This window comes from Notothenia rossii, assembly GCF_949606895.1.
Source record: "Notothenia rossii genome assembly, chromosome: 7".
Taxonomy (NCBI): domain Eukaryota; kingdom Metazoa; phylum Chordata; class Actinopteri; order Perciformes; family Nototheniidae; genus Notothenia; species Notothenia rossii.
Genome location: NC_136905.1, coordinates 34,873,407 through 34,894,364, shown reverse-complemented (window position 1 = coordinate 34,894,364; position 20,958 = coordinate 34,873,407). Strand labels below are relative to the sequence as shown.

The window sequence follows — 20,958 nt, the reverse complement described above, 5'->3', positions numbered from 1 at the left end:
TGTATCAACCACAGACCTTATTTCGAGCTATTTTCCAAAATCATATTGAGAATTTGCATTGTTTTTTTGCGAAGGAACCAGAAGAAGTTTACTTCCGGGTTTTACGACGCGTCACTGCGGTTCTCTATTGGGATGAGGCTAAGGTCTGAAGAATTATTTGAATTATTTGAAGTATTAAAGTAACTTGTTATGGCAGGAAAATTCAATCTGGTATATTCATTTTAATGTCACCTCATATATAGAATGTGTGTTAAACTTGTGATTTCTGCATTGAGTGACTTCTGCCTAGTAGATACCAAGAAGAGGCCCCTAGGGTCTCTCTTTTAATTATCAATAGTCCTTGCAATCAACAGGGGAATTCCCGGATACATTTTCAGATGTAAGGCAGTTAAAGTCTTGTTGAATTAATGTTTATCTCCTACACATCCTGCAGGCCTTGAGACTTGGGTCACCCAGCAGTAAACAAGATAAACGTCCTTTTGAGCTTATCAATAAAATGTATTCATTCCTAGTAAGCTGACTTTGGGGTGAAGGGAAGTTCAGGGAAGCCATTAAGCCACAAGAACAATTAACTTATGTTGGTTGACTGATGCGGGGACTGTCATGGGACGATGGCGTTTGGATATTTACAAATATGGCTTTCATAAAGAAAAACAGGTGACTGTTGTGTGATAAGATACATGATACAATGTTTGTGTGTGTTGAAGATGTTTAGGGGGAATGAGTATGTGTCCTGTCAAAGAGTCCTCTGTCATGACTCCAAATCATTGATTGGGGGATCTGCCTGAGGGCAGAGGGACAAACACACACACACACACACACACACACACACACGTGCACAGAAGCAACATGGAATCAACAACTGCGGACTTACTACCTGGGATCCCGCCCAGAAGGGAAACCGACCAATGGAACACTGCCAACTCACTGTCTAGCTCGCTCAGAAGTGAACTCTGTGTATAAATGTTGTGATCATTTTGAAGATCGGCGCTCTTGTTTTTGACTTGCCGTTCCTGAGACGTGTCTCACACGGTGGTAGAACCTGAGCCCGGAGTACTCTGCAGAGTGCTTCGTGATTAGGTGAAGTATTCGTATGTTTTTGCCATTAAAGCAGATTATTGTTTAACCCTTATCCTGGCTGCTTTTTAATTTTTCCTTCTTTTGAGAACCAGCTCATATAGGAACGGCGCCGAGCAGAGATTCTGCCCCAACAGGTCCCATGGAGCTCCCCCGGAGAGGGAGGGACTTCGCCTCTCTATAACCGGACTCGAGAGAGAGATCAGATCAGCTGCTGAGTCAGACAGATGCAGCTCTGCATAATCACCTGAAGCCCACTGTTTAGCGGGAGGGAGAGGGGAAAAGAGAGGATCTGTTTCTCCCGTGTTATTATTCAAAGTCAATGTAAACTCTTGAATAATGTACTTCATCTACTTCAAGTAGTTTGTTTGAATGTAATAATTATGTTGTTTGTTGTTTGTGGAATCATTTATTGAAAAATGAATCTGAATTTTCCGATCTGTTACGATTATAAACTGAAGCAATATAAAAATGAGCCCCATTAACTGAGTTTTAAACATCAGCATATCCGGTCATAGTCCGGTAATTACCTGCTAACGGAAACTCTGCTACACAATTCTTATTAATATTATTGAAAGATGACCAGTCAGTTTCAAATTTGCCGGGTAAAATGAATTCTGTCTGCATTTTTTATAATGCTGCCGAACTTGCTCCTGCTAGCTACAGTACAGTACAGGTTGATTCAACGGTATCACATGACATGAAAGCAGGGCCGGCTCTAGCCAATTTCATGCCCTTGACGAGATTTTTGCTCCCCCCCTATAGAATATATAAAGAATAAATGAAAAATCTCTACACAAGAAAGATACACTACAAAAACAGAAACTTATTGACATAGGTAATATACATCAAAAAGGCTTCAAATGTATTCAGTATCGTATGAACATGTTTGAATTGGGGGGTGGACACCACATCCTCTAGGCGGGTCCCCCAGGAAGAAATGTTTGAACATTTTAAAGTAAAATGCTTAAATCTGGTGCACTTTGAGCACACAATTACTAGAGACTAGATCTAGGGCAGGGGTGGCCAACCAGTCAGAGGTTAAGAGCCAAAGTTGTTCTATGTTACTGCAAAGAGCCACATCAAACACACAGTCACTGATACCACTTTTTTCAGTTTTTTGTTTTCTGGAGACAAGATTTCAAACACGTCACTGATGCATTTTTGTGGCATTGGGATATATATTTTTTAAATCCTCTGGAGCAGATAGAGGAGCTGTGGATTATTGTTATTGATTAATGCATCGGTGTTTCTTAGGGTCAAAAACACTAAACTCACAACTTAAAATGAAAGCGTTTAGTTTATTTAATAAAAGAGCACATGTTCAATGTGAAAAGTGACAATAGTTATAGATTATTTGCAATTTGGTGCTATATATATATTTAAAAAAATATATATTATATATATATTTTTTTTAAACACCTTGAATTTCAGGGGGGGCGAGAGGCTCTGTTGGCGCCCCTCCAAGACAATGGTAGGGGAAACACTGGATAGTGTTTAATCAACGATAAGTTTTCCCCCCCTCAAAGGTGATTGGTTCTCTGCATCCAGGCATTATTGTGATTGGCTCTTGGGCCACATCAAAATTAGATGCCCTGTCATCCTCTCATACTGACACCTGACACCACACATACACACGTAGGAAGAGCCGGGACGAAAGTAACACGGGACGAAAGTAACGGAGCGATTTTATCCGAGCCCAAACAACTTTGACCGGCCAAATTACGTCAGAATGATCAGCATTCAATACTTAACAGACCTACTAAATATCAGGTTTAACTGTCAGGAGTAGTGTTGTCGCGATACCAACATTTTGGTTTCGATACCGATACCAAGTTAAGAATTACGATTCCGATTATTTTTCGATACTTTTCTTAAAAAAAGGGAAACAGTCTTAAATGTAATTAGTGTGCTTTATTTCACACCAGAACCATAACCATAACAATTAAAACAATAAACAAAATAAATGACAAGAATTCGTATTCAATAAAATTAATACATTTCTTACAGACAGGCCTCGTGGTGTCCGTATAGGCTTGCCCTCACTTTCAGAGATATAGCTAAAATACATCAACATTTCGCTTCTGGCGTTTTTTTTGTCAACAAGCCGATGCACAGCGGCAGTTGCACTCCCACTTGCAGCCTTGCTTCTCGTTTTCTCATATGCTCTGGCAGCTAGCGCGTGCACGAGAGAGGGGAGGCGCTTGAGCGTGCTTGAGAGGGGCGGGACTGCAGGCACGGCTGCAGTGCAGGGATTGGAAGCAGAGCGCTAAACACACACGGCTCTTATTAAAACGGCGCATTCTCACCGGAGTACTTTCCCCTGTCATTCTTAAAGTACCGATACTAATGAAACGGAGGAATCGTAACGTTTTTAAGGGCAGGGTTTCGCGGTATACCTTTCAAGTATCGGTACACCGTGCAACACTAGTCAGGAGTCAGTGTCTCTCCCCCAAACTCACACATATACAACTCGATAGGAACTGAAGAGCCGCATGAAACTAGGCAAAGAGCCACATGCGGCTCGAGAGCCGCGGGTTGGCCACCCCTGATCTAGGAGGTACAACTCTAGAACACCCATATGAAAAAGATCGTTTTACATTTTAATAACCAAATAAGTATGTGCACATAACCAATAACCTACCATAGCCAATAACAAATAAATGTAATTCATTCATATCTTATTTTACCTAGTTAACATTTATTTAGTAATGCATATTTTTATTTCTCTAGTTTTAAACGATATTTTTAGTTGACTGTCCTATAGTAGGCCCAGCGCCATATAGATAGAAGAGTTACGACATCTCCGTTCACTCCAATGGACCAGTTTTTTTACAGCAATGGCGGATCGTGGAGCCCTCAATAGTACCCCGGAAGTTAGCTTGCCGCTGACTTCCGTGTGGAACTATTGAGGCTATCTGCGGCTAGCAGCGCAGTAGAGTTGCAGCATAATAGACCGTTCGTGATGGACTTTTAAAGGTAAGAAGACGTTTAAAGATTTATATTGCGGATATTATCAGCACATCTGAGTCAAATGAACATGTGTATTAAAGGATGTTAGTGGATTATCCCTAAATCAGTAGATGTAGGGAATGTTTACAGATAACAGATTAGGCTAGGATACCGGATACAGTTAGCAACTGAAAGCAATTCTAGAACCCTGAAGGCAAGAGAGACTGAAAAGAGTCAAGGGAAGCTTATAAAAGTTAACAGCATTTAATTACACAAACTATGCGGTGGTGTACAAAATGAAATGTGCGAGTGGAGGCGCTCTCCACATCCGACCGGTCAGTTCAGGTCAGGGGGTCGAAGAGATCAATTCTTGGCTTGCTCTTCCTGTTGTCATCTGAGGTCTTCTCCTATTGGCCGGCGTTGTCGGGGGGCGGGTCCAATGCAATTCCTGCCTTTTTCTGTAGCTAAATTGCATCATTCTGGCGTCTGTGGTTATTTAAACATTCCCTGCTACACATTATTCAGCGTCAATAAATGAGTGCTAATCCCAGTGTGCTCAGTGTACAACATCACATGTCATTTCACCTTGCTTCAAGGTTTGAAATCGTATGATTCCGCCAGATGCTAAATGCTAACCGGAAGTGACGAATTTTCAGAATAAAAGTGTTAAGCTAATAGTGAGAACTTCCGGTTTTTCAGAATAAAACTGATTTAAATCAAATAGTGTATTTAATTCAAATTACGCCATATCAACATTGATTTTAATTTGTAACAATCCCTCCTTACATACCATTTAAGGTATGTATATAATATTTAAATCAATGCGTTCTTCATCCGAACATTGCATGGTACATAACTCATAAAAGTCAAAAATACAAATAAGAATATATATTCATCATAAATATAAAGTTTTTCATTTGTACATAACTTCTATCTTAAACCTTTAATGTCACTTCGCAAAATAGCAGCAATTAGCTTGGTATGGAAAATGTCTAACGCCCTCCTTTCACATCATAAATCATCTTCATACTGTATCTGGTGTAAAGGCACTTGTTCCTTTAAAAAGTATAAGAAGGATTAAACTATCTAAAAATAGCTAAATATTACTCTTTATTTAAACAAGTCTAGCGCCATTCTATCGGTCTGTTTTTATCTAACTGTTTGTGTCATCCTTTTACTGTGTCTCTGGTGCAATTTACGAATTTCTGCTGGCTCCAGTAGATATAGTTCTCTCCATCCACATTCTTGTTGGTTCTGGGACAGAGGAATAATAATTCATAACCTGCTGATATTTGAATCTTACTACTTGGCATATGTTACAAACAAAAAACATCTTCTTGGTGAACTAAATAAAATCCTTGTAATCTTTCTCAAATCTAATATAACAATTAACTATTCCTGTTTGTGGTAAAAACACACTAACGTTATGTAATACAATTTCATTATGATTCAAAAACAACTAAAGTCATGATGATGTCAGAGTGAATGATTTCCTGAGTGTGTCTGTCCTGTAAGGTACGTCATTCTCTGCTTGGATCGTGTGCAGAAATCCCATCGATTGCACCTGGCAATACTGCTTCTACCTATCTATTATCAAGCTGAAAAATGAATACAGAAATACAACATACTGTCATCAAATGTCTTTCTATTATGAATTTAAATGAAATGTATATCCCCATAATGATAATAATAACCTAAACAATAAAGTCTATGGCCTTTACTTCTTTTACCAGGCTAGTTACAAGATGTTGTCAAAATTAAATTCTGTCTCATTACATTACTATGTTTCAGCTTAACTGTAATATGTTCTTTCTACATTTCAAACCTCAGGTACTTTAATATCTGTTGAAATATTACAAAATTGTTTCATTATCACAGGTCAACTTTTTCGGTATTCCATTCTGGAATTAGATCTCTCACAGTAGCCCCTTGGCCACTGATTCTGCATCTGTGTTACCTGTTATAACTCAATCAATATTAGAAACATGTCAACATTCACCAAACAGTATATTATCCCTAGATATGGAGCAGGTTAATCCTAAAACTATCTTCAATGCTCAGTTTGAACATCTGGGTTGGGGCGGAAAGTTTCTTTCAATCCTTAAAGAAAAAATTTAAATTGTGAATTTTACATTTACATGTTGACATTATACATTATACACACTCCCCCCTATTTACACATGAACTCATGTGTAACAAAATCCTGTAATGGGGAGGGGGAAAACACTTTCAGGTAAATATTGGTTAGGGACATAACAAACATTGTTTACAATTTTAGACCCATTATTATTATTTCCACAGTAAACACTTCAGTGAAAATAAGTGTTTCTCTCTGTCTTTCAGGCCCAAAAGAAACAAAATCTTCAGATTTTAGATTGAGTTTTACATTTGAAAACCGCCAACTCCTGTGGGAATAAAATATCATCAAATAGATTAGAAACGGGTCACATGTCCGGTTTCCCCTTTTTATGGAATTTTTAGGAAACCTCTCATTTCCCTTGGAGCTCCAAAATAATATGTTAGTCCAAAAACATGCTTGGTTAGTTATTGTTTTAGAATCATGCAGTTACACTGATCACATGCCGGCATTCATTCACACTCACACTATCTGGTTGTCAAGTCAGGTTTGGTTTGGTGACTGACCCCAGGGTCAGTCATTGACAGTGCTTTTGTCACACTGTCAGTCAGGGTCAAAGGTAATTTGGTCTCAGTCTTTTGGCCATGTCGTGCTCTGCAGAGTCTTTTCAGAGGTATTTCAGCATAGGCGGGTTCCCTTTATCTACAAAAATATGTCATATGTGGAGCGCCATTCCTTATTCATTCACGATTTCAACTATGATTTTCAAGATGGTTCTAACTTTCCTGTTGGACTTCTGCCTCCCATCTTTTCTGAAACTTGGTACAAAACTCACTTCCTTATAGTACTACAACTACTGCAATTCATTTACACCTAATTAGTATTACAATGTCTAATAGATCTAATTCAGAAACTTGTGTACATAACTATTATCTTGAGTCAAACCATTACTAGGATCTGTGTAGCTCTGCTATGTATTTCATAGCTCATCTATCTTCAATTCTGGTCCACTTAAAAAACAACGTTAAACTCTTTAGCAGTGTGTGGAACCTTGGGTGTCCGAACATGTAACAATTACTCCCTCCTTTATCAAGGATTTTAAAACAGAAGTCATTTCATATTTCCATCGGAAAGCCCTCCTATGGTAATAAGTATGCTACAATGGAGAAATCAACACTTCAGATTGGAATACTATATTTGGCTTGGCACGAGCTCTTCCTTTAACATGATCCATACAAATACAGATGTGTCTTATAGAGCGGTTCCTAAAACTATCCTTTTAATGGTGATCAATATTGTAACAAATGAGATCACACGTGAATAAAAATCTCTAAAAGAATAATTTGTTAACATGATGAAAAGATTGAAGCATATGGTTCTACTCTGTACTCCACAACACCCACTGCTTAAAGTGGAGTGAATATTTCCATCATGTCTCCCTCAGTGTGATTTTCTCATTTTACTTTAATAGTTTCCACTTTACTGCTATTTTTAATTTACAAATAGATTAATTCATGGTTAATAAATCTGTTTGTCTTTACGTATTTATCAAGTCAATTCAAGTTATTTAAATGTGGTCTCTTTTATGTGCGTTTGTGAATAAGTGTGTTTATGTGTAAACTCACTCATTCCCGTTCTCCTTTTCTCCTCCTTTGGTTGTCTCAAGCCGTGACCCCGGCCTCCTCACTTCTAATCGACCATGCCAACTCCTCTGATTCACACGTTAACCATGAACAGCCTATTAATCCGTTCTCCTAATGTTATTTCAACCCATCGTTGTGGAATTAGAGAAAAGGGGCTTCTTAACATGCTTTTATCCGGGGTGGAGGGAGTTACATATTAGTTAAATATAACATTGGGGGGTGTGATTGTAGTGGGTGGAGGTGGTGAAATGAGGATATCCATTTTGGAGTTCAAGCTAGTATATTAGTTAACGTTACACAATAAGGAAGAGAGCTATTTTTGTGATACATCGCTATTGATATGGATTTAGAGTGGATATTTGAGACTTCTAAACAGTAAACAAAAACGTTACTTATGAGTGAGTGTTTTTAGCAGAGCCATATGATGTCCTTGTGATTCTGTTGATTATTACTTGTCTGTATTATGTTGCAGCTCAGCTGATTTTGGATTGATGGCAAAGGGAGAGGGACTTAAAGAGCCTGTGACAGCATCCCAACAACTGTTGTGCAATGAAATATTGGACTACTAGTCATCTCGAACCGTTAGTTTAAAAAAGAAGGTGCGATACCGTTCCGATAAATATCAATAATTTCGAACATGGCGGGGAAATTCCTTCGACTCATTTTTAAGTTTTGGGGGAAGCCAGAAGTGACGTCAATGCGGGAATGCTTCACTGTGCGGTGAGAGAGCCAAACACGGACAAAGTGTGTTGTCATGCGTAGAAATTGTGAATTACTGAGTTTAGGCACGTTAATAACGTTTTAATGAAGTTGACTACAGTATATTCATATTTGTCAGTGCTTTCATGTCAATTCAGCAAACATAAATATAAATGATCGTGGTGAAGATGATGATTAAATTAGGATTAAAAATTGGTAGTGAGAGCTGCTGAATTTCCTCCCGTCGGATGTGATATAAAAACAAATCGATTATTTTTGTAGTTGTAAACTCAAGTGGATGAAACTACATTTATTAGTGCTTTCATGTCAATTCGGCAAACATATGATACATTAAGTGATCGTGAGGATGATGATTTAAAAATCGTTAGTTTGAGCCGGTCTGCATTTCCTGATGAGAAAACAAACCGATGCTTTTTGTAGTTGTAGTCAGTGGTGTAGTGCGCGTTGGACGCGGGGGTACGCCGTACCCCCACTTATTTGAAGCATGATTTCTTTTTTTAATAGTCTAATACATCTAAAATCATTGCCAGTGTTATCAGTTGCAAGTGTGTGTTTGTTGCAATAATGACGAAAACATAATAGGCAGATTTCACAGTAATTATAATAAAAACGTAGCTCAAGCATTTATGCAACTTGATTTGAAGCGTGTGTGTGTGAGGGGCAGAACCGTGTGTGTAGGGTGAGACACATTGAGACTATGTCCCGCATTGGAGTGATAGTCGCGCAGAAAGGCCGGATCGGTTCGCTTACAGCCGGCACCGCCCTTTATTATTATATTGTTGTCTAAACGGCATCATGTAAGTTGCGCTGACAGGCGACACAGAGGTCCCCCAAGCCCCCCCCGTTGAGAGTTCACGAGCGCGTCCATAGTGTCTCCCGTCCACCCAGTAAAAAAATCCCCACTACACCACTGGTTGTAGTAGTACACCAACATGGATTAAACGTGTGGTTTTTCTTACCACAATGTTGGGGAAATTAATGGATAAAATGCACGGATTATTATTATTGTTATTATTAGTCCCACTCCGATCGGGACACTAGCCACCGTTTCCCCGCAGCGAGGCTCCCCCCGTTGACAGTTTACGTGGGATGGGCTGGGTGCAGTTGTGGACTGGCCATCGGGACGAATCCCGATGGGCTGCTACCGAAGTGGGCTGGTCGGATAAGTCACTAGCACATCCCCCACTCCCCCCGTTGACAATTTACTAGCGGTACCGAAGTGGGCCGGTCGAGAGTGCCGGGCTGATTTTTAGTCCTAGTCCACCACTGGCTACATGACCGTATGATCGCCCACATATTGACGCACCTAATTCCTAAACTTCTAATAGATACAACATAAACAGATCCTTCGGCCTCATGAGTTCTCAGAAGAATCCCAGAGAAGATCCAGAAAATTGTCAACATTGAAGGGCAGATTAATGGTTATCAAAGTAAAAATATCCAAAATCAGTTCAGTAACGGTTTTCAAGGGAACAATATTTAATCAAATTGATTGGTTTGGACGATGGGGGAAACATGTGTCACAGCCTCTTTAAGTGAGAGTGAAAACACAAGGTAAGTTTCAAATAGGTCAGCAATTTTCACATCCTATAGGTTTTTAGATGTATCCAACCCTTTCTGCTGTCTTTGTCTGCCTCTTTCAGCACAAGAACCCCAGGGGGATTCAATGGAGCCTGAAGACCTGTGTTGCAGTATAAGTTGAGTCATGACAACTGGCGACATTCTATTATTTTCATCATAGGAATCCGGGGCGTGTACATTGAGGACCCATTGTTGACTTACCAGGAAAGAAACATCGTTTGTCGTTTACGTTCATCTTTTGCTATATCTGCCTTCCTAAGATCACTTTGCTGCACATTCAGTACTCGTATGTGAGGTTGTGGGTGAGAGGCCGATATCGTGACGCTTACAGGGAGGTATCGAACATTACAAAGTAGGTGACTGTGTGGATGCCAGTTCAAAACATTGCAAACTTCAATACATTTTAAATTATATATTTGTGTCCGACTTTCATTTGTTCATCGTTCTTAATGGGATGTATAGTAGCTTTGATAGCTGTCCATAACTTCAGACAGCCTAAAAGTAAAACACAAGTTGTTTATTCACAGCCCGAACGCTCATCGAGATGACTGGATCAGTCATGACAACTTGTGATCAGCTCCGATTAAATTGTGATATCAATTCTGTAGCTAACCTTCAGGGAGCACGTTTATTTTATGAAATACCTGTATCCCTCTCATCACAACAAGACTCTACATTGTGCAGGAAAAACAATTACATACATGAAAATAACCTTGATGCATGGGAATTAAACACACAAACTATCTTCCGTGGCTATACTGATATGTCACAGTAACGGTAAACCACAGAAAAGTAAGTCCAGCGGGTCACAAGTTGAATAAATATAATACGGTAGTTCTATTATGCCTTTAAGCCTATACGTTTAACCCATAAGAACCCGGACCCATTTCTACTTTTGGGGAAATTAAGGGGAACGTCATTGAGACTAAATAGACACATTTCTGAGAAGTAACCCCCCCTAGTGTCAAATATCTGGGCTTTAATGGTAAAGTAACTCTTATAACTTAATTAACAAGGATGATGTTTTGGTTTGCATTTGTTTGAACATAATATGAATTGAAGAATAAAGCATATGTTAACTAAATATAATTGAATCAGCTAAATTAACTGACTAGACCATAATCATATTTCTAATGTCACTCCGGGTTTACTGTGAATGTTTAGGGTTAAAGTCCCGATGTGACACCATGTGTCACAGCAATATTTATGGCATTTGTTTCATATCAATTTCATCAAGAAATGTTTCCACAACAGGTTAAATGTAATCAGAATCAGAATACCTTTATTCGTCCCACAGAGGGGACATTTACATTTGTTACAGCAGAAAAGAGCCGAAGACAGCTTAAAGTTTAACAAATGACATGTCATGTAAGCATTTTTATTCTTAAATGGCTTGAATATTAACTTTAGCAACAAAAAACCTTTCCAAATCTAGCTAGTTCTGTCACATGTTTTAGCCTGACACATGGACATCTTGGACATGTTGTTATGGGAAGACAAAAGCAAATGACAAGGACCATGAACCCAGACTGTTCAGTGTGTGTCACTTAGGGACTTCATGAGATAAAAAAGGCTAAAGCTGTCAAGGAACTTTCCAGAACATTTAAATTTCATGTGACACCCGTGTCTAAGCAATTCTGTATGCCTTCCGTGTTCCTGTTGTTATTTACTTCCTCTCTGCCTTCTTCTGATTATTTATCTGTTAGTTTGTGTGTTTAATTCCCATGCATCAAGGTTATTTTCATGTATGTAATTGTTTTTCCTGCACAGTGTAGAGTCTTGTTGTGATGAGAGGGATACAGGTATTTCAAAAAATAAACGTGCTCCCTGGAGGTTAGCTACAGAATTGATATCACAATTTAATCGGAGCTGATCACAAGTTGTCATGACTGATCCTGTCATCTCGATGAGCGTTCGGGCTGTGAATAAACAACTTGTGTTTTACTTTTAGGCTGTCTGAAGGTATGGACAGCTATCAAAGCTAATATACATCACATTAAGAACGATGAACAAATGAAAGTCGGACACAAATATATAATTAAAAATGTGTTGAAGTTTGCAATGTTTTGAACAGGCATCCACACAGTCGCCTACTTTTTAATGTTCGATACCTCCCTGTAAGCGTCACGATATCGGCCTCTCATCCACAACCTCACATACGAGTACTGAATGTGCAGCAAAGTGATCTTAGGAAGGCAGATATAGCAAAAGATGAACGTAAACGACAAACGATGTTTCTTTCCTGGTAAGTCAACAATGGGTCCTCAATGTACACGCCCCGGATTCCTATGACGAAAATAATAGAATGTCGCCAGTTGTCATGACTCAACTTATACTGCAACACCTGCAATGAGACCCTCACCCTGAGCCTGAGTCTCAACTCCCAGAGTTTTGCAAGCCTCTCCCTGTTCCTTATTAAACAGACGTTAAGCTTCCCAATGGTGTGGTCTTCGTTTTGTGAAAAATATGATTACCTCACATATTTAGTTGCTGTTGTTGTCTTTTGTGATAGTTAAATTGCTCCTGCTGACTTGAGCCAGCCATTCTTTCCTCCTCTCTGTGTCAGTGGGGAAACCGTACATTAATACTCCTTTCTCTGAGCGATTGGAGCATCCCCCAGCAGCACAGCAAACCATGGGGGACACTATATGCGAGGACAACACAAAGGAAAAGGTACAGACAAACTGCATGATATGCTATTCAATGTTTATTGAATTCCATTTATTTAGAATGGATGTTCCTAAAACAACACATTTAACATCATCATGCTGCTGCTGCCAGCCCTTTGACTCATTGTGCTGTCCGTTGACAATCATTGATAGGCACCTGTCGGTCTCCTGTCCTTTCTGAAAGTCATAAAGATGACATTACTCATTTAGATTACTTATGTCCTCAATTACCAGGGGATTACTGAAACCACCATGAATTAAAGAAATGGTAGAAATGTATCTAATCAGAATTTTGAAACCTTCCTTCCCATCCCCTCCCTCTAAATATATCAATAAACATTAGGATGTGATGCTCTGACTACCATACAGGTTTAAGAAGATAATATTTGTTTTAAAGAATTCAAAGCAATAAACAACAGGGTCTTTAACCAAGGCAACGTTAGCCTAACATGTATATGTTAACAGGTAAGATAGCTGTTCACACTATGTATATTTTCTACTTTTTGTAATGCTCTTTTATTTCTATTTAAGATGTTTTCATTTTCGATTGTTTAATTTTAGTCTTTTAACTGTCGAATGAACAATGCCTTGTCTTTTGCTGCTGCAGCGTAAATCCTCAAATATTAGCTAATTTTACTTAAAAAAACAAACAAACATTGATGTAACTACATACACATATCGATATCTTGTATAAATATTGCAAATCAAAACCTTTATTGACCACTAATTACCAAAAATTGCATTTCTATCCTGGTATTAATGCATTCAAATCGTGATTCAAATGGCCCGCCACGAACATCCGGAACTCTCTGAGTCTCTCTGAACCACGTGACGATCAAGCATTTTGGACCTCCGCTGTCGTAACTCTCTCTCTATTTGGCGCTGAGTAGGCCTATACACATACTTGCCAACCCTCCCGATTTTCGCGGGAGACTCCCGATTTCACTGCCCTCTCCCGGTTTCCTCCCGGGGTTATATGTCTCCCGCATTTCTCCCGATTTCTGACACAATCAGATTTAGTCAGAACTGTTTCCACTCTGACTTTAATACAGCTACACCATTGTTTGGTTTCCATGGTAGTGCGTCTCTTTAGTAGTGCGCGCAACTGAATGTCTGAGAGGGTGAGGCAGATAGTCACAGAAAACGGAACAAGAAACGAAAACCTGACCCTCTGCTCACTCCTTTCCTGTATAATACAGGTCCAGCCCACACATATGCTCCATGGTGCTACAGGCAGTGCACTTACAACTACAATAAGCATGTTTATGTTAATCTACAGCTCCGGCGATCCACTAGCACCCAACATAAGCCAACATTCCCCACTGTCATCACTTACAGCGCCCATCGTACAGGGCAAATTAAAAGTGTAACCGGGGTGAAAAGGGTGTTACATTTACTTAATTATATTAAGGCTGAAAATTAGGATGAGCACCAACGGTCAAAAATGTTTTTCCCCCTCCCAGAGCTGCCAGCGCACCGCCCCCCCAGATCTGGCACCCTTGGCGAACATCTATAACGCCAAGGCCCTGCATGAAAGGGAGCAAGGTCATTGGACAGACAAATTACAAATTAATTTAGGTTGCTTGGTTACTTTGAAGACTGCGTGAACCGGTCAATGCCATTGGGGCCCCAACATTTCTTTTTAAATAAATAAATATTTTAAAAATAATTTATTTTTTTGTTGCATGGGCCCCTGGCTGGCTCTGGGCCCCGGTGCATTGCTACGGCTGCACCGTCGATAGTTACGCCACTGGATAGAACCCACAACCTTCTGATCGGAGACCTCCATTTTTGGTGTCCAGCAATCTACAAAGCAAAAAGGCTCGATACTTGCTTACTTTACTGTGTACGAGCACATACATCTGAAGGACATGTGTATTATTCTCAGAACATTTGATGTCATTCTTTGTGGATTCATCCGTGAGTGATAGCAGCCGGCAGAAAGGCGCTGACCCACACTGACCCCAGGCGGACTAAAAAGGGTCTGTGTGGGAAAGACGTGGGCGGACATGGACCGCTTCCTCTGCCGATCCCAGGGCACGGAGAGCCCCAGGAGCCCAGCTGGGGCTGCAGAGCAGGATACGCAGCTTAGAGACGGTGATATAAAACTACCATGTTAAAACTTGAAAAATGTCTGTACTGACATAAAAGACATCACTGGTCAGGATGTGTATCCGCCTCTTGTTTTGCTATATTTACAGTATTATTACATTTTTCTTAATTACATATGAACATTTGTACACCTAATTTGTGTCCAGCAACAATGAAAAAATTATAATAAATGTGCATTTTTATATAAATCATCAAATCTGTTTGTTTAGGCAACCTGGTAGTGTCACAGTTTATCTAAATAAAAATAAAAACTACTTGAGGCTACTTCCTGTTAGAAATATCACCAACAACGACAAAAATTAGTACATGTTTATTCAATTGAAGAAAAAGGCACTTCTAAACAATACAAAAATATGACAGAATTGAAAATGATTTTGTTTGGTGTCATTAAAATCAGTGCCGCAGAATATCTATTCCATAAACCAAATTAAGCTGACAATGTTTTGTTTGACACTTTCAACATTCCAATTATTCCATACAATTTGAGATTAGCATTAGCATTTACAGCAGTTACTTCATAACACAATCCTATGCCTCGGTACAGTTTTTTACCATGTGAGTTTTGAGGTTTTCCTGAGCATCTTCGTCTGTTTGGATGCTTTTTTGGGGTACACGTACCACATGACTACACCTGAGGGGTTGATGGAGAAGGTAAACTCTGTGGTGGCGTTCAGACCCGTCACTGTTGCGCCAGTAAACACATCGTAGGCCTAAAAACAAGAGAAGATATTTAGAGCTGAAATGGAAAACATAACTTATATTTGATTGTTATATATTTTATATATTTCACCAAATCATTGTTGAACCACTATAAACAGATAGTAGTACGTTGTTAATCCAAGTGAGAAATGTCACTATTGCAAACAGTTTAGAGACACAAAAACAACGATAAAGAGTAAAACAATTTATACAATATTTCTCAACAAAATACAACATTTAAAAATGATAACTAAAAAAAAAAAAAAAGAGTGGGAGAATCTTTACTGCAAATATATACATGTTTGCCTACCAATGCCAAAGGATTTCTCCATATTTCCGCAAAATGAATGAACTATAATAATTTTCAAAAAAAGAAAAATAATAAACTATTTTTCTTTTTTTGAAAATAGAGATAATAGAGAAAAAATAATTTCAGGACAAATATGATACAAAGGATAAGAAGTGAAAGGGTGTACGAACCTCATAGTTGCCAGCATCGTAGCTGAATTTACCCAGAGAGCTGTGGTAGAGGTAGGGCATGTCTGTCCGTCGACTCAGGAACACAAGGGCACTGGCTGACTGAGACAGAGGCCTCCAGTAAACCTCAATATGACTCTTCTCCTGTGTGACAACACACACAGAAAATATAACATCTGAACCTGTTTCTTAGGCAAGACACCCTTGTTGATTTTTGTGGGTGCCAAACTTTGACTCCAAATCCCAAAAAGTCCTCCCACCTTTTGTTGTTCTACATCATTAACATCAGTGTATTATTGTGAACTGTGTATTATACGGCTTAGTTGAATACTCTATTCCGAATTTCAATTAGGACATTCAAGTGTTCTTAATTTTCACTAACATACCACTGCTAAGGAGAACCGACCGTTGCTAAGAAAGATCAAGGGTCTACAGAATGGGCCGTCATATCAATGCGCAGAAAGATGTCCGGTCTATTTAACATCAACTGTCGACTACAAACATTCCTTTTCTCCATCAGACAACACCAAGGAATACAAATGAATATTTTGGTGAGCACGGAATTTTGGATTCATGATGGCTAAAGTGCATCCAGTATAGAAAAGAAAAAGAGCGCAAGAGAAGGTAAGTTGATAAAAAACAGAGAGCTGGACGTCAGAGAAATCAACAAAAGAAGACAGACAGGAAGTAAACACTAAAGGTAACAGCAGAAGAAGACAGACAGGAAGTAAACACTAAAGGTAACAGCAGAAGAAGACAGACAGGAAGTAAACACCAAAGGGAACAGTGAAAGAAAAAAGACAGGAAGTAAACACTAACCGTAACACCGTATGGGCTCCTGCAGTGTTTAAAGACTAGTTAATTGAAAGAAAATGTGAAAAGACTTGGACAGTTACAGAAAACCTCAATCAGTGCTGCTGTTATTTTAAGTTACTTTGCTGTTGCCACAGTTCCAGCCGTTGGTACAGAATTTTTCTCAGCTGTAATATGATCATTTTGAAATCCATTAAATCATTTTAAATCAACATTGGGATTAAATTTGTCTGATTCATTAGTATTTAGCGGTGTAATAAATGGGAAAATGTGCAGAAGGGCGATCATTAATGAAATAAGAACACCCACCCCTTTGTGTCAGGATCACAGTGGTCTTTTTTCATTAAAGACCGCCCTTCTGCACATTATTCCTTACTAAGCCTTGTCATTATATATAATCCGATCTGTCTCAATAATGATAATGACCTGCAATAGGCGTCTTCCCTGGATTCCCATGGGGTCCTGGTTTATTGCAATAGCCATTTTGTTTTGCAGGATGGTCCTGGCGCTGTTGTCCAGGTTTCGAAGGTCATTTGACATGATGAGAGGTGCAGCCATTATAGCCCACAGAGCCATCTGAGAGCGGGCCTGGTCAACACTGAGACCGAAGTTTCCAATGATGATCTGAGGACAGATATCAGAGGCATAAAGAGAGAACAACAATACAGTAAGGCAAAGAAGAGCAAAAAAGGAAAAGAGTGGTTTGGTCATTAACATTTCGGCCACAAGGCAGTAAACTCATCTGTGAATGCATTCATTGTTTTAGCCTTGTTTTACGTACGACACAAGACTCGACTTCAACAGCGTTTTGAAAAGCACCATCTTCAACTTTAAAAAGCAACATCTTTCTGTGGTTAAAAGGGCTACACAGTGGAACATATTCCAGGATATATTGCCTCATTATCAGTTTTGTAAGATCAATAATGAAAACAAACCCATCATACCATGTCAGGGTCATTCCACCGTCCAGGCCCCGCAGCCGGCTGCAGATCATCCTGGTTGTTGGAGAACCACTCAACAATACCAAGTACACTGTCCCATGAGTCCTGGATATCATAGTAATTCCTCCACAAGTGACAAATGTCACCAAGGAAAGTGTAGTTGACCTGGTAGGACCAAGGAAGTATAATTTACTTTAAAGCTGTGCGCAAAAATATATTGCGCATTTTCCTAAAGAACGATGAAAAACCTATACCAATGCTTATCATTTGATTAAGAACAGTGAGTAAAGTTTACATTTTTTGTTTGTTTTTGATTTAAGTGCAGCAACTGCCTTTAGCGCGTCTTTGTCAGAACATTGTGATGGTTCTATTCAAGTCAAATTAACCCCACAGCTTGAGTTGACCATCATTGGAATGACACTCACATTAGGGGGAAGGCCTCCTACATAGACAGGCCAACTACAGGAGTATGCCATAGGTCTGCCTGTAGCATTCAAAGCCTTGGACATCAGAGGGTAGCCTGTGACACAAGAAAACACTTGCTTAGTGTACGATCTCTTGTGGCTTCTGTACTTTTAAGGTTTTCAAAGATTTCAGTCAATGCTATTCAATAGGTTAGTATGCTCTTACCTATAATTTGTTCTACAGCATTTGAGGAACAGCCGTCAAACTTTAGATAGTCTACCCCCCAGCTAGCAAAGGTCTGGGCATCAATATCGATTTTATCCAGCGTGGTGCCAGGGTATCCCATACATGTGTGAGTGCCCATGTCTGCATAGATTCCCAGCTTCAGTCCACGGTCATGGATGTACTTAGCCAGTTTTGCTATGCCCCCTGGGAACCTGGAAGAAAGCAAGCAGTCACATTGTACATTTTATTGAACAATGGAAGCTGATCATGTCGTGTACAATCAAGGCAACATTTTGCAAATCCAATATAAGCAATGTAACCAAAATAGCTTACTTCCTGCTAGGTAATATTGCCATATTTTGCCAGTTTGAAATATAATGTGCTTTGAAGCCCATCTATTCTGCACACGAGTCACCAAGCCCACTGTGCTCCAAGTGAGGAACCCTGAAGCACACCCTAAGCTGCTGCCCAAAGGCACTAGGTGAAGGACGATAGTCAGGTCCTGAAGACGATTCCTGAAGCAATCAGTGCAGGAGTTGAGTTGGCAAAGTGGGCCAAATCTTCCAAGCATACCATCACCTTTATCAGTGCTGGGTAGGAGCCGAAAGCCGCAACAAGAACATCTACAGGCGACGTGACCTCTGGCAACTGCTGGTTGACCTTGAGCACATATTGAAGTTTCCGAGCCATATCACAGCCACCACCCTTTCACTGGGCATTGCCCTTATACTTGTTATGGGATTACTTTGGTTTAGGAGGTAGATCCCTAGTACCTGCAGTCAAAATACTGATTTGGTGTGTCCTTGGGCATCCCAGCTAGCAGGGAACTTTCTCACAACTTTGGCTAACGTTACCTTCAGGTTCTAATAATGTTTTAAAGAAACGTTTGAATCTGATGTTCAAATAACCTTTTGAGGATGTTTATTATTTCAAATAATGTTCCTTTAAGGTTTAAGGTTAACTATGACATAACGTTTTAACTGCAACATTCAGAGGATGTTTTGAGGATGTTATTGAGGTCTGAGATCACAGAACGTTTTTTATGAAACATTCCTTTAAAAGGTGGGATATGTAATTTATTTCAGAAACACTTTTTGTTATATTCCATGGAATGCTCTTAACATCCCTATAGCAATGAATATATTAAATGCTTTGACAATAAATACATTAAAAAATGTCATCTGTGGAAGCCGTGGCGCTGTAAAAAGCACGACCAATCATTTTAGCCGGCCCGGCTAAAATAACTGGATGGCCTACCTGCCTGTCAGCCTTCCATCTGTGCACAAACTTATCTCATGCCCTCATTGGTCATGTGCGCGTGTGTGTTGGAGGAGGGGCTCTGTAAGGAAGTGGCAGATTTTTATTTTCAAATTATAGCGCACTCGAGCTGGTTTCTCCAAAGTTACATACCTCACCTTTAATTTGATATGTTAACAAAGGTGGAACATTTTGCCTGTAACAAATTTGAACCCTAACATGTTTTTTGGAGGTTGTTGGAGTAACATATTATAGAAGTTTCTAAAAAATTTCTAAAACATTCCCTCAATGTTACATGATAACAAAAGAAGAATATTTTCAAAGCAACATTCGGATAATGTTTTCAGGAGGTTATTCTTTTTTTATAAAACGTTCCTGTGATGTGACATATTAACACGGTCATGGTCAACGTCAGATTTATTTCTAGAGCGCTTTAAATAACAAACTTGTTGCATTTGTTTGAAAAGGATGTTTTAAAAAATCTGATGTCACCATATTTTCCTTTTGAAAAAAACAAACAAGCACGTAATTCCTGATAATCTGTAAGCAGATATTGTTTGCATGTGTGAGTTCCCAGCTAGACATTTTTGGTTCTAAAACCATTCTAAGAATGTTACCATTCATTATTCTAGGAATGTTTCCAGCGGGAAGTTTTAGTTTGGTTCCCAGAATGTTCTTCTGAAAGGTAGGATAACGTTCTCTAAAAACATTCTTAAAATGTTTGGTGATAACCTTCTTAAGATGTTTTTGATAACCTTTTTAAGATGTTTTTGATAACATTGTTAGAACATTATGCCTATTCTTAAAAAGTTTTCAGCTGCAAGTGTTTTTGTTGTTTATGCACATGACTCTATTGTCATATTTATTTATTTTTATTTTACCTTTATTTAACCAGGATAGGTCTCATTGAGATTAACAATCTCTTTTTCAAGAGAGTCCTGGCCCAAGAATGGTAACAGCACAGTTTCAGACAGTTTTACATTACAGACAATAAAAAAAACACACAATCACAACACAGTCATACACCAAGTTTAGCCAAAGCATTTACAAACACAGCGGCCTGCTTCAAGGTCAGTTAAAGTTGCTTTGAGTGTGTTTAATGAGAACAGAGGCCTGTACTACGAAGCTGGTTCAATCTAACCTGGATATGTTTGAGTTAGCCGGTTGGCCTAATCCAAAACATACGCGCTCTCGCTAAACGGTACTACGACGCGGGTTATCAAATGGATCGCTCAAACCAGCCGTGCCCTATCTAGTTAGGTGTGCGTTCACATGAAAGGGGTGGTATTTGGAGCATTCGACCAATCACA

At 39.2% G+C, this 20,958-nt stretch overlaps 1 protein-coding gene across 2 annotated transcripts in view; it reads right to left on the bottom strand.

The window, feature by feature from the left end:
* Positions 1-15,126: 15,126 nt before the first annotated feature.
* The window catches only part of LOC307012997 (alpha-N-acetylgalactosaminidase-like), a 34,454-nt gene continuing 28,622 nt past the window's right edge, over positions 15,127-20,958 (bottom strand). The window contains exons 4-9 of one of the 2 annotated variants that reach the window (XM_079640220.1): positions 18,392-18,603; positions 18,187-18,281; positions 17,765-17,926; positions 17,247-17,444; positions 16,011-16,151; positions 15,127-15,541 (exon numbers count right to left, since the gene is read on the bottom strand). In XM_079640220.1, the coding sequence (XP_079496346.1) occupies positions 15,380-15,541; positions 16,011-16,151; positions 17,247-17,444; positions 17,765-17,926; positions 18,187-18,281; positions 18,392-18,603 (970 nt within the window). In that variant the 3' untranslated portion in view covers positions 15,127-15,379. The remainder of the gene's footprint in view (positions 15,542-16,010; positions 16,152-17,246; positions 17,445-17,764; positions 17,927-18,186; positions 18,282-18,391; positions 18,604-20,958) is intronic. The other variant, XM_079640221.1, reaches the window with a different exon arrangement.